Genomic DNA, 20,885 nt, shown 5'->3' on the forward strand with positions numbered 1-20,885 from the left:
AACAGCAAAGCCTGGATAGTAGGGATTGTCTTTTGTGGGAAACCAGAAACATGCCCTGGCCAAGGGCGGGAGGTGACTCACATTGGGCAGGGCTGGGTTCTGGGCCCTGGATCCGAGCTCCCACTCCCTGAAACCTGCTAACGTCAGCCCCACCCACTAACAGCCCTCCAATCTGATCCTCCCCCAGAGTATTTTCTTGGGGTCCCCCACAGTGGCAAGTATGGTACCCTCCTACCTTGTGACTCAGGATTAATCTTGTTTACTATCTCAGCTTTAGCCCTAAGGAGAACGAGGAACTGGCCCAGGGCAGTAGACATATTACCATCTACGAGCCCCTGGGTGGACTGAGACCTGCTAGGGCCCTAAATTATGGATGTCATGAGGCATCCAGTTCTGGAAGGTCCCATAGAGTCTGGGAATCTACCAGGGAGATTGTATTTGTGCATGTTGAGGGCACCCTCTCCCAAACAGACCCCTGGCTTTAAAAAAAAAAAAGTCACTAGCACAATGCTCACCCTGCTTTATTGCCAAAGTCTTGCAAGAAGTGAAGGGTGTTCCTATTGCTGCCAACATGGCTAGTGGCTGGGACCGTATCCCAGAGGGCACTTGCTGGGCCTTCCTGGTGGACCGCTCCCCAGATGCCCATGACAATGGCTGCTCCTGATGTCCAGCACCACTTTGGCACTGAGCAGAGGCCCGGGCCCCCCAGCCCTGGAGGTTGGATAGTCAGGCTAGGAGACAACACAGCAACAGCTGTGACAACGGCAGAATCGTGGGCAGTGGCAGCAAGAGCAGCAAGGCAGGCAGCAGCAGTGGTGGGCAATGTCATCGCCACGCCCCACAGGCGGCAGACCAGCATACGTCAGTCCTGAGGGACGCTGCCCACCGCTGTTGTAGGGGTTGCGGTGGTTGTAGGTCTGTTGGCTCTGCTCAGGAGTTGTACCTTTGATGCCCTTGACACCCTTTGGCTCTGGGGCTTCAGTCGTTTTCGAGAGGCCCGCTGGCTCTGGGGCACAGGTTCCTGAGGGTAGAGGTTGAATCTCAGCGGAGGAAGATGAAGAAGGAACCTCCTCTAACTGCTGCCCCAGGTCAGACCGCAGGTGAGCCCGAGGGATGCTGATGTGGGTGTATGGATTCTTCACAACCATCTCATGGGGGTCCATGGCCCAGGCTGCAGGGGTGAGCAGAGACACACACATGGACTTAGGGAGGAGAAAACCTGCTTGAGCGCCTATAGCCCAAGAAGACACCCATTCCGGAAGAATCTGCCTTGTGACGAGCCTTATCAATTAGCATCTGCATGCAGATGTGGGCACATCAGGATCTATGCAAGGCCTACGTGACTTTGGAGGTAGGCCCAAGTACCCAGTTGCCACCCTCCACCAGTGTCCAACAGATGCTCCTGGATGCAGCTGGGAATGGGGATAAAAAGCTAGGAGATGCTGGTGAGCTGGTCTAAGGGAGAGCAGTGTCTGTCCAGGGGGTACCTCTAAGTACAGGTCAGCTCCTGGGCGAGGACTCACCTGCAGCAAGCAGCAGCAGTCTGTCTTTCTGTTCTCCAGCTCCTGGTCCCAGTGCCTGTGAGTAGAGCTACCAGCAGGTGCCTTTTCCCTCCTAGAGAGGGGTGGGGCTTTGGGGCGGAGCTCAAAGATGGGGTTCCCAGGATCCCAGGAGGCCTTAGCAACTAGAGCACAGCAGCCAGTCACCCCTCATTCCCAGATGGGTGGAGGCCAAGGTTTGGGCTCTAAGGGGCATTTGCCAATCCAGGGTGACTCAATCACCATTCATCTGAGCATGTCCTACCTCCTTGGGTCATGGCCCCAGAGAGGAAGTGGGGGCAGGTCTTCAGATTCTGGGGCCACCCAGCCATTGCTCACATTTCTACAGCCACTGTCCAGAATTCCTGCTTGTCACCTACTGCCCATACCCAGTAGTCACTGGGATGCCTTGAGACGGCTTGGAGGATTGTCCACTTTTCTAATAAAAAAAAAGTTTGACACAACTTTGTAGATACTTTACTTATCTTAAATTGGTGACATGGACACAAGCAACATTTCAGCTCGTTTCTGAAATTGCAGTTTCCCTGTGCTGGTGAGTTGGGGAGAAAGCTCCCCAGAGTTTTCTGTCCCCCCCGCACCCATGCTTGGCCCTGGTACCCTTCTACTTTTGCAGATTTACCTCCTTGGCCATAGAGGACACGAAAAAAAGACGGTGGGGCTGGGGGTGAAACAATAGTGGAAAGCTTGTGAGCCAACCGGTGGGCAACTCTGGGTCTACGCTACAGCTGTAGCGGGAAGGGCTCGGACCCCATTCGGGAAAACACCAGGAAGGAGAGAGCGAGTAGGACACGGACTACAAGCCAGGGTAAGTGAGTGCAGAGCCAGTCAGGTGGGTTGAGCAACTTAGCAAGTAGAAGGAAATGGGTCTGGGGGGAAACAAGCTTAAGAGGTAGAAAGCAGCGCTCTCAACGTGGGAACCTTTAACCTTGCCCACCGCCCCCGGAGACTCCGCCCCTAGCCGCGAGCATGCGTAAACCCGGTCGAGGTGCCCAGTGGAAACTTAATTCCCCAGAAGCCTTCGCGCTCCAGGGTTTCCCAAAAGACCCGGTTTGGATGGATCCTTGGCTTGCTCCGCTCAGAACGGCGGCTAGGAGGGGAGAGAGGAGGGATGGGCTTATTCTCTTATGGGGCGTGGCTTCATTTCACGGGGCGGGACTCTGGACAAAGGGTGGGGCCATAGGTGGCCTTGCACGAGGGCCAAGTGGGTGGGCTAGTGAGCAGAGCCCTCCTGGGAAGGGTGGCTGGAAAGAGCTCATTCCTTTCTCTAGCCACCGCTACCTGAGTTACCCCAGCGTGATGCCAGGATTCCCATGAGACGCCTCCCCTCCATACCCCCGCACCTGACCCCTCCTCTCACCTGGCCTTGCTGAAGGAGCCCTGATGTGCACCCTTGGTTCCATAGAGCTGTAAAGTCTGGCCCAGCTTTGGCTCACCAGGAACATTGTTCTCTTCGTCTTGATTGTACAGAGAGGGTCTGTGGCCTGAACAAAATCTGGGTTGTCCAGGGTCAGGCACAGGACTCAGTGTTGGTCACGGGCAGGTATGGGTATGCCTGGTGGCCATGAGATGGTAGACAATGGCACTCTGAACACGTAGACATCCTGGTCACCAGCGTGTCCTTTGCCCTTTCCTTACGGAGGGCTCCCCTGAGGCAAAGGTGTAGTCCAGGTAGAAGAGGACCAGGTAGGAGGAGGAAGAGGAAAGGAATGGGGCCTCTGATGGGTGGGGTCAGTTTAGTACACAACACAGAAGCGCGTGCTGACCTGATGCGACACAAGAAAGGGCTACTCCACCCTAGGCAGGTGAGTGTGTTCAGTGGGCCCTCCACCCAACACGTGGACTGCCAGCTTGTCCAGGTATTTCCAACTCCCCACTTCCGGTCAGGACACCCGCCGATCCTCTTCGTGCCTGCCCCAGCTCCCCTCTGCCCACTCCTCTGGTATCCGTTTAACCTCTTATCCCTTCTGCTGTCATATCGCTGTCTTTGAGTTGATGAGCCCTGGGTGCAGTGTGGATACGTCAGTGAGTTGGAAAACTCCCGGCGTTCACACAAGGGGTGTGTCGGGGTTTGGCGTGAAAGGACCCTGCCCCTTCAAAGCTCGAAAGGTAGACGAGACACTGGTGGAACGCTGGGACCCCTGCTCGGGCATTGTGAGGCTCAAAATGTAAGGAACTAAAAAGCAAAGGTTTCCCTTACAAAAGGCGGAGGGGCAGCCAAGGGGGAAAAAAGGGAATGTTGGCGACACGGGGATCCCGACCCGCCTGTAGCTAGCTGGGAGGTTGACCCTGGGAGCAGACGCCAGGCCAGGAGTGGATCGAGGGGCGGCTAGGAGACTGGCCCCGCCCCGTGGACCCCGCGCGGGTCCCCAGACGGGGGGTGGCGCTGCGGGCGCGGGCGGGCGCCGCGCGCACTGCGGTCCCCGCGCCTCCGCCGCAGAACGCGCCACGCTCCGCACGCACCTGCCGCTGCCGTCGTCGCCGCTGTCGCCGCCGCCGCGCCGAGCCTTGCGTCCAGCACCAGCGCTCGCGCCCCTGGGTGCCGCCTTCGCCCGCCATCGCCCGAAGTCGCTGCTGGAGCCGCGGGAGCTATCGGAGCCGCTAGAGCCAGAGAGCCAAGGTGCGAGCGCCGCATCCAGGCCTGCCTTTGAGACAACCTCTGCTGCTGCGGCGGCGCAGCCGGGGAACGCCAGGCTGGGGCAGGTGAGCGGGGGGAGGGGCGGGGGTCAGATGCATCATTCCTTCCTTCTCTTATAGGGTCAGTCCTCCGGACAGTGAATCTGGCCTCGGAGGGCATACTGGGGAGGGGGTTGGGTTCAGAATTCCGTGAAGACTTGGATCCCACGGATAAGGTCAGGGTCAGAGGTCGGGCACCCTGTCCTTTGTGCAGGGTGGGGGTGAGGGCGAAAGTGAGGTTGGCCCCTTGCTGCCCTCACGCTGTCTCTCACCCGCAGCTCGGGCCTGGTGCAGGCCTCTCCATTGCTGTTGCCGCGGAGCCTGCAGCCCAGGTCCTCCGGCAGCCAGGGATCAGGCTAGCTGCCTTCCCTGGGCGCCCTGTCCTGGAGCCATGGGGCCCACCTAGCCCCTGCCTGCCCAGATGTCCCGGCCCAGGGACTGCTGACCTCTGCTGCAGGAGGAGGCCCCTCCACGCCCCCTTGCCAGCCTCAGCAGACAGAGACCCTGGGTGAGCCCCTGCGTGAACCCCACAGCCCAAGACAGCCTCCTGTACCCCCTTGCCCCCGCCTGCTTCCCCCTCCCCCTCCTCTTCCTCCTCCTCTTCGGACTGAACCAGATAAGCCATTGTGGCCACTGGGGGGGGCCCTGCCCCCCAACCTGTCACCCGCTGCCCCTTGCAGTCCACGGAGTAACCGGGGGCCTCACCAGGCCTGGCAGGACCAGGATGCAGCCCCTTCTCTTCCCCCACGGCCCCACCCAACGCCCCCACCTGTGCCAACGTCCGGTCTGACTGTAGAGAGCCGGATGCCAGCTGACCCTGGGCCCGAGGTGGGCAGTGGATGGCCGGGCCTCCTCATGTCCTGCCTGAAAGGCCCCCATGTCATCCTCAAAATGGAGGCCATGAAGATTGTCCACCCTGAAAAGTTCCCTGAGCTCCCGGCGACCACCCCCTGCTTCCCACCTGCACCCAGGCCCACTCCCACTCTGGCACCCAAGCGTGCTTGGCCCTCAGACACAGAGATCATTGTCAACCAGGCATGTGGGGGGGACATGCCTACCTTGGAAGGAGCACCCCACACTCCACCCTTGCCAAGGCGGCCCCGCAAGGGCAGTTCTGAATTGGGCTTCCCCCGGGTGGCACCAGTGGATGAGGTCATTGTAAATCAATATGTGATTCGACCTGGCCCAACAGCCTCTGCACCTTCATCATCCGGGCCAGTGATAGCAGGTGAGCCCCTGGAATGCCCCACCTGTGGGCACACATACAACGTCACTCAGCGGCGGCCCCGCGTGCTGTCTTGCCTGCACTCTGTGTGTGAGCAGTGCCTGCAGATTCTTTACGAGTCTTGCCCTAAGTACAAGTTTATCTCGTGTCCCACCTGCCACCGTGAGACTGTGCTCTTCACTGACTATGGCCTGGCCGCACTGGCTGTCAATACATCCATCCTGAGCCGCTTGCCACCTGAAGCCCTGACGGCCCCATCCGGTGGCCAGTGGGGGGGTGAATCCGAAGGCAGCTGCTACCAGACCTTCCGGCAGTACTGTGGGGCTGCATGCACCTGCCATGTGCGGAACCCACTATCAGCCTGTTCCATCATGTAGTGTCCACCTGCCCACGACTGCCTGCAGGCCCTTGCTCGCCGCTTCTTCAGGGAACTGGCCCTGTCCTGTTTCCCGCTGACCCTTTCTTGCCCACTGTGGCTTCTGGCCCTACCCTGCGTGGCATTGTCGCTGCAGCCAACTTTGCCATTAAAACTCTTTGCCAAAGTTTGCACTGGTTCACTGATTGAAGCTTACTCCTGTGGGCTAGGCCCGGGCCTGGGCCTTGAGTAGGTTCCCAGGGCCATAGCCCAGTCTAATTAGGAACTGCCAGAAGGCGACCCATCTTCATTCAGGGTTGGCCTGCTCTACTTGTTGAAGGCCAAGCTGGGCCAAGTCTGCTGCTCGGGAGGCCTGGGACCTATTGGTGCAGAGGTCTGCTAGAGTGTGGCATGTGGGGCTGTGGCCCAGCTAGGCAGGCAGAACCTTCAGCTGTGTGTGGATGCTCACTGGTAATCCAGCACTCTGGAAGCCAGGGCAGGATTGAGGTCGGCATTGGTTTCACAGTGAGATATCCACCCCACCCTCCAAAAAGTACCTTTCCTCTGTGTATCGGCGTAAATGAATGCAGATAGAAATTGTAATAAATATATATAGCTTTAATTGGGAAATAGACTTACAGAACCAGAGGTTCCAGCGGAGAACAGGAAAGCAGAAGGGGCAGCCGGGAGCACACCTGCAATCTTTATAAGTAAAAAATATCCTCGGGGGACCCTGCCCTACAAGTAAGGTGATTGGCTGGGTCTCTCCTACGCCTCTGGCCAAGGATATGTAGAAATGGCCTTTGGACAGCATGAGCTAATCTCTGTCTGCCTGTGACTGGATTAGGTACCTCTGAAGAGTATGAGAGCTGCCTGGATGGCAGAGATGGAATAATGAGGATAGCTGTGGTACAATGGTATCAATAGCAGCTGCTTATTTATTTTTATTTAATATTTATTTATTGTGTATACAATATTCTTTCTGCATGTATGCCTGAAGGCCAGAAGAGGGCACCAGACCTCATTATAGATGGTTGTGAGCCACCATGAGGTTGCTGGGAATTGAACTCAGTACCTTTGGAAGAGCAGACAATGCTCTTAACCGCTGAGCCATCTCTCCAGCCTATCAGCAGCTGTTTATTGAGAGCCACTCTTAGGCTGGGTATAGACAGAGACAGCCCACCTTACACTGTGTCACCAATAAGCCAGGAGGTGGGCTTACATTTGTCTTCATTGCTGAAATGAGGGCTCCTAGTCCAGTGACATGAATTGTATAGTCAATTACAAACAGAGCTGGACCTTGGGCATTTGCTGGGGGTCTGGATTGAACCTTGGCCCTTGCAGTACAAAACCAGTATTGATCCCAGCTGCTCTGGGATACCCTGTCTGGTGAGGGCATCTTAGGTTGGGTGAGGAGCTTTTGAAGGATGGGTTTGTGCAGTGCTGGCCCCTCCTGCTAGCTACTGTGGCCTTCAGGGGCACACACCAACCTGTGTGGACAGGGCAGAGGGTCCCTGCAGCCCTTGCCTTCTCCTAGCAACAGAATTCTGCTGGACCTCTATTCACGTTTGCGCCCACCCTCACCAGCTGGACCTCAGGAGTCGGTGTTAGGATCCAGCCATTGCCTCTGGCCAGTCAAGTGTTTGTCCATAAGCACATGGGGCTCTGGTCACAGCCCTTCCTGTTAGGCCAATCTCCTTCAGAGGCTGTCCTTGGCTTAGTGTCCTTGGCTTTAGCCAGTATCTGGGCTGCAGGGGTGTGTAAGCACTCTGGCTGACCTAGGCTCTTGAGCAGGCCTGGTCTTGGGATTGTGATAGCAAGTCTTTGCTAATGACAAGAATCCAAACATGGGCTTCAAAGCTTGGCCAACACCCTGGGCTCTGCTCAGTGGCTGGAGCGGTCTAGGAGCATGAAGAACACTCCTAGCAACATGAGCGGCATGAAGATGAGCACCAGCCCCAGCAGTTCTAATGCCATCAGGCTCAGCAGTGATAGGCGACGGGCACAGGGGCCACGTTCCCGCAGTGTCCACAGCCAGGTACTTAGGCTGGGAGGGCAGGGAAGGAAGGGGAGGCAGCTCCGGCCTCCCACGGGCCCAGCCAGAAAACGCAGGCGGTAGCGGTGCTCCAAGGATCCCCAGGGCCCAGGGCCAGGGCGTAGGGGTGTGGTGGATGCAATGGGCACCGGGCGCTGGGGTCCATCAGCTTGAAGCAGTTCCTCCTGCAGCTGACAGATCTCCCACTCTAGCATGGGTGTCTTCTGACGACACAGTGGGCAGCACACACGGCCCAGGTCAGCTCTGGGGGTTATGCCTAACAGCTGGTGCAGGCAGCCCACACACAGGCTGTGACCACAGTTCAGCAAGGCCTGGTGCTGCTCATCAGACCCGTAAGGCTCAGTGCAGATGGGGCATTCCTCCTCTACCTGTCCCTCACACTCTTCCTGCTCCTCCACAGTTGACAGGGCCTCCAGTTCAGGCTTACTGTCTGGAGCCCTGGCATCCTGGGGGGAGCCGAGATTATCCTCTTCATCTGCTGGTAGCTGGTGCAGTGGGTCCAGGAGCTCAGGACTCAAAGGAGTACAAGGTGAACTGGCGGGTGTAGAGCTGGTGTCATTAGGCCCCAGGGTAGAACCACCAGAACAGAAAGCAGGATGGGAAGATTGGGACTCCAGGGTGACAGCAGGGATTGTTGGAGATGTAAAGGTTAGTGTGGCCCTCAGGAGCCAGACAGAGCTTGGTCTCAATTACCAGGGCACTGACCTCCAGATACACCTTTGGGCTTGCTGACCCTACCGGAAGTAAACTTCACTTGGGTCCCCGCAGCGTCGTCAGCTCCTGGTATTTCAGGCTTAAGAGTGGTGTTGGCCAGGCTGGTCTCTGTTCCAGCAGTTGTCGGACAAAACAGAGGTTCCTTAGCTCCCAGCTGCCCTCGGACCTGTCTGACTCCTCCAACAGGGTTTCTCTTTCCAGGGGTAGAGGCCCTGCCCATGGGCGGGCCAACTCCTATCACACCCCTTCCACCTGCTCATTCTTCTAGATAGTGTGTTCCAGCACTGGGCTGGGACTTTCCAATAACTCCCTGGCCATCAAAGAAGGGCATGAACTTAGCTGAACTGTTAAGGTTTAAGATCAGACAGAGCCAAGACCTGCCTTCTAAGTACAAAGGGGAGACCAACAGGAACTTAGACATCAGACATCCGAGTGCAGTGTGATCCTAGCATAGGTACCTGACAAGGACATACATGCACGCAGCCTCACACTGAAAGAGTCTTTGGCTACCATTAGCAAATGCAGATAATCCAATCCCACCCACCACCCCCAAATCTAGGAGACACAAAAACACAGAGGTGAGTAGCTACCCAGGCAGTTTACTCAAGGTGTTAAGGGCCTGAGACAGACTGACTTGCTCATTCTCAGTGCTCAAGAGAATCAGCCCCTGGGGCCTCTCACCTGAGCCCGAGTCCCACAGGTGCTGTGGGTGAATGGAAATAGCACCAGGGCAGAGGGGCAGTGCAGCCCTCACAGGACTCCCTGCCTCCTGGAGGCCTTAGCAGCCCCTGTGGTATGGACCATAATGCAGATCTGGGGCACAGTGATGGGGACAGAGAGGAAACCAGGAGTGTACATTGCACTGGGGTTGGGGGAAGTGTGGATGGGACACGGGGTTCCACCGAATTTGGCTGGATTCAGGGAGTGCCCTGCTAGTCAGCTGGAGTCAAGAAGCTACACCATGGTCTCACAAGTGTTCTGGGATCAGAGGACAGGAGGTGATAATGGGCCCTCTAGACTCCAGGAGGCTCTCCAGTGGAGCTGTTGGTGTGGAGGTGAGCTAGCAAGTGGCTCCTCAGGCCCAGGTCTCAGTCTGGAAACGCAGTGTCTGCTGGAGCCTGGCAAGGTAGGCAGCCGCATCTGCGCTGGAGAGTTGTCCTTCTTCTTGAAAAATGGATGTCAGGGCTTCCGCAACGTCCGCAGGCATATACTTAGCATTGCTGGAGGGGTAGGCTCAGAAAGCTCAGTGATCCTGTGGCCCCAACCCCCACTCCCCACCTCTGAAGGCTGGTCCGTTCCTCTACACCCCCAAGTTGGCTCACCCTGCTAGGTAGAAGTGGGCACCGTGGCGATCCAGCAGCTCCCAGACAAGGGGCCCCAGCTCTCGGAGCCGATGCTGCACGTACACCTTTTGCTCCTGCAGGTGTCACAGGCTGAGTCCCAGCCATCCCCACTCCTGCCCCACCTAACTTGAGTATACTCACCTGCTCCCGGGAGAAGGCCGTAACCAGGGTCAGGCAGCCTTTCTTCTCTAGCTCTTGCCACTCAGTCTGCCAGTAGAAGTCCTGGTCCCGTTTGCGGCAGCCAAAGAACAAGAAGTTTCCTGGGGTACATAGGGTGGCCCCCCTGTCTGGATACAGGGACTCAGCCAGACCCGTCTCAGTGGTCACACTGCCCTGGGACTCCTATACTCACCAGTTTGGCTGTGGGCCACTCGCTCTTGAATGGCTGCTCGAAAGGGCGCCACACCAGTTCCAGGCCCTACCATGATAATGGGTGTGTCTGGTGTCTCTGGGAACACGAGGCTCCCAGGCCGCACCCACAGAGGCACCTGGACAGGTCCTGTTGCAGGAGGGAGAAGGCATGAAGGAGGTCAAAACAAAAGGTTGAGGTGCTCAGTGGTGGGGCTTGAGCCCCTGTAGCAGGAGGTACAGGGAAGGTAGGAGCTTGAGGCTGCGGTCTCTCCCACCCCCAGAAATAGAGATCACCTTGCTCAGGATTCAGGGATGCTAGCCAGGAGGAGCAGAGGCCACGGCGGGGTTCCTTGAGGCGAGTCTGGTACTGTACGACAGCCACAAGGATCTGTAGCCTCCCGGGATGAGCCTAGGGGGCATAGGGAAGACCCTGCCCTGCTAAACCATTCCTGTCTGCTACCAACCCCACCAGGGGCAGGCTCTGGTAGAGAAACTGTCCCTGTTCAGAAGGCAAACACCCATCTACAAACACCCTGCCCCGTCCCAGCTTTCCCACGGCCAGTCCACTGAGTCCCTCACCAGCAGGGAAGAGGCAATGGAGAAGGCCCGTGGGCGGATCCGAGGGATAAGGTCCAAAAGGTAGTCTGGAGGAATGGCAGCTGCCGTGTGTGGAAAGTCACACAGCACCTGGACAGAGGAAGGTTTAGAATGGCGGTGGCATGCCAGGGCTGAGAGCCCATACCCACCACTGCCCACAAGCCCACCTCCAAGATGGTCCTGCGGGGCCGATTACAGTACTCCCAGAGCTCTTCCTGACCTCTGGCAGAGCTGAATTCTAGCAGCTTCTCCCGCTCCAGCCCATGTGGAGAAAGACAAGCCAAGAGCTCAAAGAAGGAACGGCGGGGCACGCTGGCGATGTCCAAATACCGTGAGACAAGATGCAACACTGTGCAGGGCTGAGGCAGCCCTGGTGGGTGAGGGACGCCTGCAGGAATGGCATGGAGACTTGGTGGGCAGGGACATCAGGTAGTGCCTTGGCCTCAAGAGGTGGTGCATCTGCCATACTCACCTGGTTCCCGTGGCGTAAGCAGGAAAAACTGCTTGGGGTCCAAGCCCAGCAACCGGCAGAACTGCTGGGTGTGGGTCTCCGAGTTAGAGGGCATAATTGATACGACATCGCCAGCAGCATAACTACATGGAAAAGCCACCAGATATGCGGGGATGATGTGGGAAGGACCAAGGGGCTGAGGGGAAGGGGAGGAAGTAGGGGAGGATGTGGGGGAGGATGGAGGGACTAAGGAGACTGAAGAGGAAGAAAGGGAATGTCATGTAGAGATTTTCGAGCCACTGGGCCACCTAGCCCGTGGCTTTGTTTGACCCTTCTGAATCTCTACCCACTGCCTTTCCCTGACCACATCAGCTTCCCAACATTACATGGGCACCCTGCCAAACTGCCTGAGGGCTTTTGCCCCTCACCTGATACTTGAGTCTGTAATGTCAAACTCAATCAGCCGAACATCCTGGAAATGGTGGGGGCCAGTGACCCTCTGGTTGGTTATCACAGGTGCCAGAAAGGGCTGTAACTCTGATGGGGGTCTCTGAGGGTCTGAGCTAGCTAGCTTTAGCCCCTCAGTCCCTACGCTGGGAACCTCCTGGACAAACTGGAAGATGAACTTGGAGGGCAAGCTGTGGGGGAAAGTGGAAAGAAATATCAGGTGTGCAGGACCACTCAACCATACCTTGAGGATTTTTTTTTTGCTAACCAGCTCAAAGTCCCTTGGCACTCACTCCCCAAGGTTCAGACTCACGGGACTCCAAGAGGGATCTCAGGAAAGTCAAGAGGCACTGGGTACAGTCCCATTATCTTCTTCCAAAGGTCTCCCAGCCAGGGGTCAATGGCAGCATCGGGCCTAGGAGAAAGCACAGGCATTGGCCTCTGCTGGCCAGAGCCAAGATGGAGCGGCCAAAGAAGGCCACTGCAACCACCACTTACCCCAGCTCATGCTGGTCATCACCCAGACATGGGGGCAGGAGGGCACTGGCTCCTAGCTGCAGCAGCCTACGATGGAGCTTCTTGGCCACAAAGTTGAACCTGTGGAGACAGCAAGGCGGACGGGGATAACCAACAGTGAGGGAGGTAGTTCAGCTGACCTCCTGGGCAGAGTAAATAGTGCAGGCTTCCCTCAAGCGTTACTCCCTCAGCAGTGCACACTGGCCTCATCCTAGGAGGGAGGGGGCTTCAGTATACAGGGGATGAGGTTGGAGCAACAAGGACAGCAAATGCTAGGTCCCTGATCTCAAGAAGGTGCCATGTGGAGGACAGTCTCATCTTATCAACCCTTTTCTGAAGTGACTAAGGCCCTGTACTCCCATTGGTCAGGGCTCCAGTTACCACTGGAGATCGCGGGAGGGGCAGTTAACCATGTTTTCCTGTAATAGGATTTCCTTTGGTCTGTAAAGTGCACACTGGTCCCTGCACCAGCTTGTCCATTTGGGGACCACATCCACAGCTGGACTCCCTCCCACGTGGTCTGTGCATCCACACACTCCAAGTGAGCACAGTCTCCTCCCACGTGGTCTGTGCATCCATACACTGCAAGTGAGCACAATCTCTAGCAGAGCAAGGCCATGTTGCCACCCATCTTCCTATTTTCTAATTTTTGGTTTAGTGAGATTGGGTTCCACATTGTAGCCCAGGCTGGCCTAGAGATTGTGGCAATCCTCTCAGCCTGAGTGCTGGGATTCCAGGTGAGTGAGCCATTATGCCCAGCTTCCATTTCTGTTCTTTTAATCTCAGAGACCAGCCTGCCTCTGCCTCCCAAGTGCTGGGATTAAAGGCCTGCGCCACCACCACCTGACTTAAATCTAAATTAAGAACCCTGTCATGTACAGAACAGTTTATGGTGATTGAGTTGCCCTCAATGCTGGATGATACTAGGCCCTGTGAATGCAGAAAGTGTTCAAAGTGCTGCTGTCCTAGCTTTTAGATATCTAGGTGCACCTCTGAGGAGAAATCCCTCATCACCACCCCACAGAATGAACGATGCGAACAGCACTGCTGGTTAACGGACACAGCTGTCCACAACATGCCTAGAAGAGAAACCCATGAGCCGCCTTCCTGCCTAACAAGCCACTTGAAGGTAAGCCGTCCCCCTCGGTGCTCTTTTCAAATTGTCGATACTTCAGTGTGTTTTGAACCCGTGTGGAACAGGGGCAGATCAGGTGTGGTTGAACGTCATCGTGTGTTGGAACGGAATGCTGGCTGGTCTGAGCCTCCCTGTACCCGCGACTCCATGGTGGTACTCTGCCACCCTTTTCCTACCCCAACTGTGGTCTCCCCTGTGCCAAGTCCTTCAAGGATTACAGAATATGTGGATAAGGTTGGTCAGCTAACACAGTGCAGGGACACATGATCTACCGTGGATAGGCACCTGGGGCTCAGTTGCCTGTCTCATTTCTTGCATGATCTTGAGAACTATCCCTATCTGGCCAGCATGTCCACCCCTACTCACTTGGCATATGAGGAGTCCCCGAGGCCTAGGACAGCGAAGTCCATCTGACAGAGAGAGGTGGACAGCAGGCTCTTCCGGAAAATGAACCTCCAAAAGTTCTGTAGCCACAGGAAACCATGTTAGGACCCTACCTTAGGCCGGTTTTCTGTCTGTCTGTCTGTCTGTCTGAGGCCCCAGCAGGGAGAGGATGGTGCGGAAGGAAGACCATTAGAGTCCAGAAGTGTACACTGGCCAATCTCTCCTTAGCAACATGCCAATTACAGACCAGGAACCTGCACGTAAAGAAAACTTATCCTCACCGTGTAAGTATTTCTCAAAAATGGTCACCTGTAGCTCCATGCCCCATGGTAATCTAGTTACTAGGTCGGCCTGGTGTCCTCTTACAGTATTCTCAATAAAACTACTCTTCCTATTCCCACCTAAGGGGTGAACTCACTTCCCCTTCTACTGTAGTGGTGGGCCAGCCAGTCCACTGCTGAAGGGATGGGTCTGCAGTTCTGACTGAAGTCTTCTGGGTGTAAAAGGGAGATGAGACGTGGCCTGACCCTCTGAAGGTGTCAACCCACTGATTCATACCCTCAAACTCTGGGTTTATATTCACCTTTCCAGTTTAGTGGCCGCTTCTGAGCCACCAGTGCCACCTATTGTTGTCCTCTGTCCTGTTGGTCATCAGGTAGTCTAGCCCACTCTGGGAGTGCCCCTCTGTTCTCAGCAGGCCCCTTCCTAAGCGTGGCTGCTGTCTCACCCTTCCATTATGTGCCTGTCATCACTCACATCTCATTCCAGCGACCATTCCTTCCTTTCCTCTCTGTGTGAATGTGACCTATTTGTACTTGGAAGCTGCTGGAAAAGCCTCAGGACAGGCCCACCCCACTGAGAGTTTCACCAGCAGGGGACAGGCAGAGACACAGTCACTGGGTCTTTTCCTATAATTACGATGTGTTTTAAAGAAGATCAAGGAAGAGAGGCCAAGGCCATTGTGTTCAGCAGTCACTGAGGACCCGTGCCCCTGCATGTGGTTTTGGGCTCTGGGTCTTCAAAGGTCTCCAGTTGCTGCTGTGACTGAGTCAGACACCATTGATTCCTGCCCTTATGTGGGGGATGCTGGGCACCTTATCTGTCCATAGACCACAACACCTCAAACCTGAGGGAGATCTCAGTTCCCTCATCTCCTTGGCACTTTCTTAGCTTTTTTTTTTTTTTTTTTTGTTTGTTTTTTTGGTTTTTCGAGACAGGGTTTCTCTGTGGCTTTGGAGCCTGTCCTGGAACTAGCTCTGTAGGCCAGGCTGGTCTCGAACTCACAGAAATCCGCCTGCCTCTGCCTCCCAAGTGCTGGGATTAAAGGCGTGCGCCACCATCGCCCGGCCTGTTTTTTTTTATAAAATTAATTTCTTTATTTTTTAAGGAGTGGTTTTGCTTGAGGCCAGTGCAAGGCTAGGTCGTTTAGCTTCAACCTCTGGAATGCTGAGATTACTCTGAATGCCGGCATATGTGGCTGATACTTTTTGAACTTTTTTTTTTTAAGTTTATTTATTTATTATATACGCACATGCCATAAGAAAGCTTCAGATCTTATTACAGATGGCTGAGGGCCATCATGTGGGTGCTGGGAATTGAACTCGGGACCTCTAAAAGAGCAGCCAGTGCTCTTAACCTCTGAGCCATCTCTCCGGCCCTACTTTTTTGAACTTTTGAGACACTTGTCATGTAGGTGTGGGCAGCCTTGAACTCCTGACCCTTCTACTTCAGCATCTCTAGTGCTTGAGATTAGTCTCTGTCCTACATATACTGCTCTTCTTAATAATCACCCCTGGCCTAGGGACTGCTCTCCAGACTGGTTTTGATTCTACTTCAATTCACCCTTGATGGCTGCTACTCTTCTCAAGACTATCGCTTGACCTTTGGGAAAGGGGAACCCCTCCTGTCTGACCATGCTAGATGGCAGTCCTGGAGGAGGTAGGGGCTTTGTGATTCTTATGCCAAGACCCTCCTAGTGGGCCTGGGAAAACAAACAAAATGGCTAAAAATAGAGATCAAGGCTATCAAGTGGCTATTAAGAGCTATTTCTCTCCCCAGACCCGTTCAAAGACTACCTCTCAAAGCTACCTCTCATATACATCAAGCACTAAAGGGCGACTGTTTCCTATGTACCTTGGGGACTCTCACAGCAATGAAAACGGGGTGAGGGCACACATGAGGCCAGCCTTACCTTCATGTTGTCAGGAGGGTCTCCTTGGCCTGTGGTCGCACAAACAAATATCACCAGGGGCTCCCTAATGAGATCCGCCTCAAGGACAAGACACGGGTACGTGTAAGGTCTCTGACAGCCCTCATCAGTATCCTCCCTGCACCGCCCTCCACCCGCGCCCATTCATCTAGGGTAACAGAGTCAAGTGCTTGGAGAATTATTCCCAGTGGCCACCAGGCCTTCTCCTTCTCAGGTCTCAGCCTCGTGCCAAGCCTCCCTTTCCCCTAAATCCGCCTAGGGCCGAAGGGCCGCACTCAAACGCCCTCCTTTCGAGGACGCGGGGTCCGGTGGAGGGTCTCTGCCGAATCACCCGAGCCTCACCACCGCATACGAGTCCAGCGCCTGCACGCGGCAACCTAGCCGCCGGCGCCGGGCCTCGCGGCCCAGTCTCTCCGCCTCATCCTGGGCTGTGCCAGTCTGACTGCCGAAAAGCACAAGTAGCTGCGGAACCTGCATTACCACACACACGGGCCAGAACCGTACACCCCACTCACTTCCCCCTTCCGTTGTCAACAGGAAATGACGCCCTTAGGCTGAGCCACCGCGAGGTGGGTGGGGTGTGGGTGGGCGGGGATAGCGTCTGGACCGGGGGCGGCGTTCGCTAGCATCCCTTTCCGGGTCCAGATTAGGGGTCTGGAGAAGCGGGGAGCGCCGGAGCCGGGGTCCAGGCCGGGCTCGGCCGCTTGCTGCCTCGTGTGTGCAGAGGCGGCAGCAGGCGGTAGCCAGGCCCGCGGACGAAGCGGGCACGGCCCGGTGTGGGGCGCCGTCGGCCGGACTGCGGCCGGTATTAAATAGGCGCGATGTTATTCTCGCTGCGGGAGCTGGTACAATGGCTGGGCTTCGCCACCTTTGAGATCTTTGTGCACCTCCTGGCTCTGTTGGTGTTCTCCGTGCTTTTGGCACTGCGAGTGGACGGCTTGGCCCCGAGCCTCTCCTGGTGGAACGTATTTGTGCCCTTTTTCGCCGCCGACGGGCTCAGCACCTACTTCACCACTATCGTGTCGGTACGCCTCTTCCAAGACGGGGAGAAGCGGCTGGCTGTACTGCGCCTCTTCTGGGTTCTCACAGTCCTTAGCCTCAAGTTTGTCTTTGAGATGCTGCTGTGCCAGAAGCTAGTGGAGCAAACTCGAGAGCTCTGGTTCGGCCTGATCACGTCTCCGGTCTTCATTCTCCTGCAGCTGCTCATGATCCGGGCTTGTCGCGTCAACTAGCCTCGTGCACGGGCTGGAAACGGAGCACCGCCCAGCTGGAGTGCTGGATCTCCCAGTTCAGACCCTACTTGGCGTCACACTGGAGGAGCTTTGGTCAGAAATCAGTGTCTGCTTGTGCCCAGCGTACTGTCCAGTTTTCTCTATATCTAAGATTGTTTCCTCAGCTAAACTTAAAAGTGAAGCTTGATTAGTAAAATCTATTTCCTGTTATTCATGCTATGAGTTGTCAGATAATACTGAACTTTTCTGACATTTGGAAACTGTGTATAAGTAAAATATCCTGATAGACTCTGAGTATTTCCCATGGTGATGTACCCCTTTCTAAATCAGCTTGTTCACTCAGCAGCACTGACCACTGACCTCAACGCTTGCCCCTCCATTGGTCCAGGCCAGACTTGTTAAACCATCGATCGATAGTGTGAGAGAGCTTGCGTCACTCTTTCCTGTCCAGGGAAAGAATAGTCCTTTCTTCATTTCATCCCACACAGAGACATCAAACTATTGCAAAAGGGCATGAATAGGATTATCTGCAGTCTGAGAAAAAACTCTTGGTCTCAAGGTATTGCTTTCCTGGCCCAACAGATTGCAGTTTCACAGCGATCCCCACCACCTGGTGGCAGGCATCATTAGTACACCTGAGCTAGACAAACCTCTCTGAAGGACCAAAGACAGGAACAGGTTCTCCCGTGCTCATGGCAATGGGTACTTTACATAAGAGCTTGTGAACAACTTGAGTTTATTGACCCAAGGTCTTTGATTTTATGTCAGTCGTGTGCCAAATGAGACCGTTTGCTGAGATGGAAAGAATGTTTGTTGAAATCAACAATATAGACGACATCTCAATGTTTGAGTAGGTGAACATGAAGATGTTCCTTGCCGTGTGGACAGCGGCTCACAGGGCTGAGGTGGTTGGTGCCCCGGAACGTATGGTAGAGCACAATGGGTGTTAGACTAAATATTTTTTGAAAGTTCTTGTTTCTTATTTTAGAAGATGGGTAACTTGCACCACTACTGTCCCAGCTGAAAACAACAGGCTGTACTTCCTTGAGCGCCAAAACAGAGCCCTTGACTCCGTGTTAGTGTACATGCCACTGGTGAGCTCTGATGACACCCTATAAAGTTGAAAAATGATGGTCTGAGGTCTGTTTTGTTTTTTTTAGTGGCCCAGATCTGAGAGTCAGAATCGTTTTTTACTTTTTTTTTCTAAATAGGGTGTTATGTAGCCAACACTTGCTTCAAACTTGCTTTTTTGTTTGGTTTTATGTTGTTTGTTTGTTTAGTTTTTGTTTCTTTTTTTTTTTTCCAGACAGGGTTTCTCTGTAACATTGGAGCCTGTCCTTGAACTCACCTTGTAGACTTAGCTGGCCTTGAACTCAAAGAGATCCACCTGTCTCTGCCTCCCAAGTGCTGGGATTAAAGGTGTGTGGCACTACCACCTGGCTTAACTTCCAGTTTTATGTGATTCTGGGAATCAAACCTAGGGCATCATGTATACTAGACAAGCATTATATTATTAGTAGTACTATTACTACTGAAATAGGAACTTCGTAACCCTGACTGGCCTGGAACTTACTCTGTACACCATACCTCAAAATCACAGAGGCTGGCCTCTCTCGCCCAAAGGCTAGCATTAAAGGCATGCACCATCACACCTGGTTTAGGCAAGCATCCTACCAACTGAGCTACATTATGGTTTTTACATTTTAAATCTCTTTGTGTGTGTATGTAGGTGCACCTGCGCCACACCACTCATGCAGGTGATTTGTTAGCCTTGTGATATCAGAACACACTCAGGTAGTCTGGCCCGCTTGCAAGCACCTCTACCTGCTGAGCCATCTTAAGCTCTAAGTTTTACATTTTTAAAGGATTTAAAACAGGATGTCGCAGTGTTTCCTGAAGTGGCTGTAAAACAGAAAGAAAGGGGAGAAAAGGGACTTGGGGCTATAGCTTCATTGTTAAGAGTGTTTACCTGTAATCCCCAATTGGGTGCGGTGGAGGGAGGAGGATCAAAACTACAATGTCATCACCGGCAGTGTAGTTGGAAGCTGACCTGGGCTGTGAGATGCAGCAGCCTGAGAGAAGAGGGGAGTGGAGTCTAGAAGAGCATCAACAAAAGTTAATAGTTGACAGATCTAATGTGACCTGGAGAGCACAGCTTCTTCAGCAGAGCTGGAACTTTTTTAAATCAAACAAACAAAACATCAGGGTGTGTAGCCTTGGCTCTCCTGGAACTCCTTTTATAGACCAGGCTGGTCTTTAACTCAAAGAGATCCACCTGCCTCTGCCTCCCAAGTGCTGGGGATAAAGGCGTGCACCACTACCGCCCGGCTAGATCATTCTTGCAAAAAAATAATAATAAGGGCTGGAGAGATGGCTCAGCGGTTAAGAGCATTGCCTGCTCTTCCAAAGGTCCTGAGTTCAATTCCCAGCAACCACATGGTGGCTCACAACCATCTGAAATGAGGTCTGGTGCCCTCTTCTGGCCTGCAGGCATATACACAGACAGAACATTGTATACATAATAAATAAATAAATATTTAAAAATAATAATAATAATAATAATCATTTAAGAAAAGGATTTGCTGGGCGGTGGTGGCGCACACCTTTAATCCCAACACTCGGGAGGCAGAGGCAGGTGGATCTCTGTGAGTTCGAGGCCAGCCTGGTCTACAAGAGCTAGTTCCAGGACAGGCACCAAAGCTACAGAGAAACCTTGTCTCGGAAAAAAAAAAAAAAAAAAAAAAAAAAAAAAAAAAAGGATTTTTATATATGGTGTGCACCAAGTGTGCAATGTCCGTGGAGGCCAGAAGAGGGCATTCAAGCTCCAGGAATGAGTTGCAGCTGTATAGGTTCTCTCACCAGCCCCTGTCAGTTTTTATTGTGGCTGCAGAGACTGTCCTGAAGATGTAGGATGTTTGTAGTGTGCCAGACTTTGCTCACTTGATGTCAGGAGCAGCCTTTGTCTGTAATAACCAAAAGTTTCTTGAGACATTGCCATGTCTCCTGGTGACAGAGTCACTAGGCTAATAACTGCATGTGGCCCTTGGCAGAACAGGGATGCTGATCTGTGCTCCAGTAGGGCAGCTTGGCCCTCCTCTGTCTGGGCATGGCTACTTTAGCCTGGCTGATTTGCCCCAGTTGGAAGAAAACGTGTCCAACCCAGGATAGGGATGGCTTTTGTCAAAGCAAGATACAAGCTGAACTTTGGAGTAGTTTTCCTTTAATACTTTTTAGATTTTGTTTTGTGTTCCTGTTTTGTTTTGGTGATTTGGAACTGGGAAATCTGAGTAAAGAAGCTTTGAGTATGGGGCTGGAGAGATGGCTCAGAGCTTAATAAGAAGCTGTGTTAGAAGCTTCCGTTGGAGCAGTGATTTGAGGGGCCATAGCTCAGTAGTAGAGTGCTTGCCCAGCATCCAAAAGGCTCTAGGTTCAATCTCTGATGCTATCAAGAGAAAAATAAAAAGTGATTTGGGAAAGGCTTCCGGATAGCTGGAATTCAGTTTATAATCTCCTGTTTAATGGAATGGGCAGGCAGGTAAGTCAGTGTTAAGGTGGTGCCAGATTGTAGACTGCCACGCACCCAGAAGCCAGCAAAGGCACATGTCCCTAGGCAGAATCCACTGTTTTTGCAGAGACCC

At 54.0% G+C, this 20,885-nt stretch overlaps 5 protein-coding genes across 11 annotated transcripts; 2 read left to right on the top strand and 3 right to left on the bottom strand.

Moving 5' to 3' along the window:
* Window positions 1–522: 522 nt before the first annotated feature.
* On the bottom strand, window positions 523–3,670 carry Cysrt1 (cysteine rich tail 1). Of its 5 annotated transcripts, XM_041675058.1 has the most exons (4): window positions 2,917–3,670; window positions 1,804–1,977; window positions 1,524–1,684; window positions 523–1,171 (listed from the first exon to the last, which is right to left on the bottom strand). In XM_041675058.1, the coding sequence occupies exon 4, from the start codon at window positions 1,161–1,163 to the stop codon at window positions 732–734; it is 432 nt and encodes a 143-aa protein (XP_041530992.1). In that variant the 5' UTR covers window positions 1,164–1,171; window positions 1,524–1,684; window positions 1,804–1,977; window positions 2,917–3,670; the 3' UTR covers window positions 523–731. The 5 variants fall into 5 exon arrangements, 4 of the variants coding, with proteins under 4 accessions (XP_041530992.1, XP_041530991.1, XP_041530993.1 ...); XM_041675057.1 differs by lacking the exons at window positions 1,524–1,684; window positions 1,804–1,977 and having other exon boundaries at window positions 2,917–3,205; window positions 3,323–3,670; XM_041675059.1 differs by lacking the exon at window positions 1,804–1,977.
* A 192-nt stretch (window positions 3,671–3,862) lies between these two features.
* Rnf208 (ring finger protein 208) lies at window positions 3,863–5,999 on the top strand. Of its 2 annotated transcripts, XM_041675055.1 has the most exons (3): window positions 3,863–4,176; window positions 4,314–4,408; window positions 4,511–5,999. In XM_041675055.1, the coding sequence occupies exon 3, from the start codon at window positions 5,037–5,039 to the stop codon at window positions 5,832–5,834; it is 798 nt and encodes a 265-aa protein (XP_041530989.1). In that variant the 5' UTR covers window positions 3,863–4,176; window positions 4,314–4,408; window positions 4,511–5,036; the 3' UTR covers window positions 5,835–5,999. The 2 variants fall into 2 exon arrangements, with proteins under 2 accessions (XP_041530989.1, XP_041530988.1); XM_041675054.1 differs by lacking the exon at window positions 4,314–4,408 and having other exon boundaries at window positions 3,863–4,259.
* A 482-nt stretch (window positions 6,000–6,481) lies between these two features.
* LOC121462920 lies at window positions 6,482–9,057 on the bottom strand. The gene is made up of 2 exons (XM_041674899.1): window positions 9,041–9,057; window positions 6,482–8,552 (listed from the first exon to the last, which is right to left on the bottom strand). The coding sequence occupies exons 1-2, from the start codon at window positions 9,055–9,057 to the stop codon at window positions 7,697–7,699; spliced, it is 873 nt and encodes a 290-aa protein (XP_041530833.1). The 3' UTR covers window positions 6,482–7,696.
* Window positions 9,058–9,147: 90 nt separating this feature from the next.
* Window positions 9,148–16,530, bottom strand: Ndor1 (NADPH dependent diflavin oxidoreductase 1). Of its 2 annotated transcripts, none has more exons than XM_041675074.1 (14): window positions 16,358–16,530; window positions 15,998–16,075; window positions 13,789–13,886; window positions 12,270–12,368; window positions 12,085–12,186; window positions 11,753–11,962; window positions 11,346–11,467; window positions 11,041–11,261; window positions 10,856–10,963; window positions 10,571–10,685; window positions 10,278–10,424; window positions 10,067–10,185; window positions 9,905–9,999; window positions 9,148–9,802 (listed from the first exon to the last, which is right to left on the bottom strand). In XM_041675074.1, exons 1-14 carry the CDS (start codon window positions 16,490–16,492, stop codon window positions 9,658–9,660), a joined length of 1,794 nt encoding a protein of 597 aa, XP_041531008.1. In that variant the 5' UTR covers window positions 16,493–16,530; the 3' UTR covers window positions 9,148–9,657. The 2 variants fall into 2 exon arrangements, with proteins under 2 accessions (XP_041531008.1, XP_041531009.1); XM_041675075.1 differs by having other exon boundaries at window positions 15,998–16,026; window positions 16,358–16,480.
* Window positions 16,531–16,613: 83 nt separating this feature from the next.
* Window positions 16,614–17,457, top strand: Tmem203 (transmembrane protein 203). The gene has a single exon (XM_041674652.1). The coding sequence runs from the start codon at window positions 16,837–16,839 to the stop codon at window positions 17,245–17,247; it is 411 nt and encodes a 136-aa protein (XP_041530586.1). The 5' UTR covers window positions 16,614–16,836; the 3' UTR covers window positions 17,248–17,457.
* The last annotated feature ends 3,428 nt before the right edge of the window (window positions 17,458–20,885 follow it).

This window comes from Microtus oregoni, unplaced genomic scaffold, assembly GCF_018167655.1.
Source record: "Microtus oregoni isolate MIOR12 unplaced genomic scaffold, Mior012 000025F_ref0000491, whole genome shotgun sequence".
NCBI lineage: Eukaryota > Metazoa > Chordata > Mammalia > Rodentia > Cricetidae > Microtus > Microtus oregoni.

Bases quoted from the DNA above. Each gene is read 5' to 3' on its own strand.
- Cysrt1 (XM_041675057.1), bottom strand. From the start codon at position 3,001: ATGTTCCTGGTGAGCCAAAGCTGGGCCAGACTTTACAGCTCTATGGAA. The intron at 1,172-2,916 runs GTGAGAGGAGGG...TCACCCCTGCAG, and splicing joins GGCTCCTTCAGCAAGGCCAG to CCTGGGCCATGGACCCCCAT.
- Rnf208 (XM_041675054.1), top strand. From the start codon at position 5,037: ATGCCAGCTGACCCTGGGCCCGAGGTGGGCAGTGGATGGCCGGGCCTC.
- Ndor1 (XM_041675074.1), bottom strand. From the start codon at position 16,492: ATGCAGGTTCCGCAGCTACTTGTGCTTTTCGGCAGTCAGACTGGCACA. The intron at 12,369-13,788 runs GTGAGTAGGGGT...CTGTCTCCACAG, and splicing joins GGGGACTCCTCATATGCCAA to GTTCAACTTTGTGGCCAAGA. The intron at 11,963-12,084 runs GTGAGTCTGAAC...TTTCCCCCACAG, and splicing joins GAGATCCCTCTTGGAGTCCC to CTTGCCCTCCAAGTTCATCT.
- Tmem203 (XM_041674652.1), top strand. From the start codon at position 16,837: ATGTTATTCTCGCTGCGGGAGCTGGTACAATGGCTGGGCTTCGCCACC.